This window comes from Benincasa hispida, chromosome 7 (genome assembly GCF_027475165.1).
Source record: "Benincasa hispida cultivar pf3 chromosome 7, pf3_genome.v1.1, whole genome shotgun sequence".
NCBI classification, from domain to species: domain Eukaryota; kingdom Viridiplantae; phylum Streptophyta; class Magnoliopsida; order Cucurbitales; family Cucurbitaceae; genus Benincasa; species Benincasa hispida.
In genome coordinates, this window is record NC_143484.1 from 41,307,269 (window position 1) to 41,309,129 (window position 1,861).

Here is a 1,861-nt window from a genome sequence, read left to right on the forward strand (position 1 = left end):
GGGCGTTGGAATCTTCCAGAAGATTTGATTCACCAAAAATGGAAAAAAAAATAAAAATAAATAAAAATAAAAAACTTGAACTCGGCAACTCACTCAGTACAAAAGAGCGTGTGAACTCAGCCACGCGGTAATGTTCTCATGCTGACGCGTTTATTTGATCTCTTTTCAATGAAATGACCAAACTACCCTCACTCGTTTTTTCATTCTCCAAATTTTATAATCCCCCAACCTCTCCAGTACTCCCTCTTTCTTTTGGCACAAGTAACCAAGGGTACATTCGTCATTCCAAATTGTCAACTGACTCCATTTCTCTCTCCTCACGTATATATATAATCCAACCAATCCAATTCAAAAGTCTATTCCTTTACTCAATCGAAACAAAAACGCCATTTCCGTTTCCATTTTTCTTCACGCACACAAACAGAGAGAGAAATTACATTTTTTTCAGTATTCCTTTCCATCATCATGAAGAGAGAGAGAGATCTCGAGAGCATAACAACCATGGCGAACTGCTTGATGTTACTTTCCCGTAACAACGCTTCCACTACTGCAGATTTCGAATCGTCGTCTTCATCTTCTCCGAATCGTGTTTTCGAGTGCAAGACTTGTAATCGCCAGTTTTCGTCGTTTCAGGCGCTCGGAGGCCATCGTGCTAGTCACAAGAAGCCGCGGATTGTTGGAGGAGACGGCGGAAATTCCGATGGATCTTCATCGCAAGGATCTCCGACTAAGCCGAAGACGCATGAGTGTAGTATTTGTGGATTGGAGTTCGCGATTGGTCAAGCGCTTGGAGGACATATGAGGAGACATAGAGCTACGACGTTGTTGAACGATCACGCTCGACTCACTAATCATCCGAGTAGTTTATCTCCTCCACCGCGTTCTCAACCGCCTGTGGTGAAGAAGACGAACGGCAGTGGAAGGATTCTGTGTTTAGATCTGAATTTGACTCCATCTGAGAACGATAGTAAGTTTCTGCAGCTTGGAAAGAGTATTTCCATGGTTGATTGTTTCTTCTGATCAATTTTAGAGTACATATTCAAACAGATCGAACAGGATGAGTATGAGTTTTTGTTTTCCTTTCCTTTTTTGATACTGTAATCTTGATTTCTTCGTTCGTTTACCATCGATACGGTATATATATATATAAATTCAGATCTTCATATAGTTCAATTCAATCTCTGTGGCGTCTCTGGCGTTTGGTTTAATTTTCGTCAATATTATCGATAATTCATGTGAAAAGACTGCTTTAATTTAGATGAATTTGATGTATATCTCCATCGATCTAATTTCAAGCACTTCAAATCCAGAGGTGATATTAATGCGTGTAATTAAATTAATTTGGTATCCGATCATTATACGACCTCTTTAAATTCAATTTTTAATTCATCGTGCTGTTTGGTAAATTTGATATTCTATCATTATAGCATAAAAATACTTTTTAAGTCCGTATTAATTTGAAGAAATATTTCATTCAACAATAATCAATTTCTTTTCATCTTTCTTCTTCAGTTACATTGCACGTATACATCATTTCACAAGTTTAGCATTTCATTTAATATTTATTTAACAAGGGTTTTGGTTTTTAGAATCATCGATATCTACGAACAAATTTCCTTTTTCGTTCTTTATTTATATGTATTTGATAAAATATATTCTAAAAAGCATTTTTAGAGGATTCTAGTCAAATTTTAAATCTTATAAAAACTGTTTAAAGAAAAAAATATGTAAGGTTACACATTTTTTTCCTTTAAAAAAAAAAAATGAAAAAGCTCAACACATGGATAGTACACAGTTAATAAGTAAAATATCATGATGCATTTTCTAAAAAAATATTTTGTTAATCAAGCTGTAAAATAAT

The 1,861-nt window shown here is 35.1% G+C and overlaps 1 protein-coding gene across 1 annotated transcript; it reads left to right on the plus strand.

Annotated features, from left to right (window-relative positions):
- Positions 1 to 249: 249 nt before the first annotated feature.
- Positions 250 to 1,178, plus strand: LOC120081731 (zinc finger protein ZAT12-like). The gene has a single exon (XM_039036833.2). It carries the CDS (start codon positions 466 to 468, stop codon positions 1,018 to 1,020), a length of 555 nt encoding a protein of 184 aa, XP_038892761.1. The 5' UTR covers positions 250 to 465; the 3' UTR covers positions 1,021 to 1,178.
- Positions 1,179 to 1,861: the final 683 nt, after the last annotated feature.

Bases quoted from the DNA above. Each gene is read 5' to 3' on its own strand.
- LOC120081731 (XM_039036833.2), top strand. From the start codon at position 466: ATGAAGAGAGAGAGAGATCTCGAGAGCATAACAACCATGGCGAACTGC.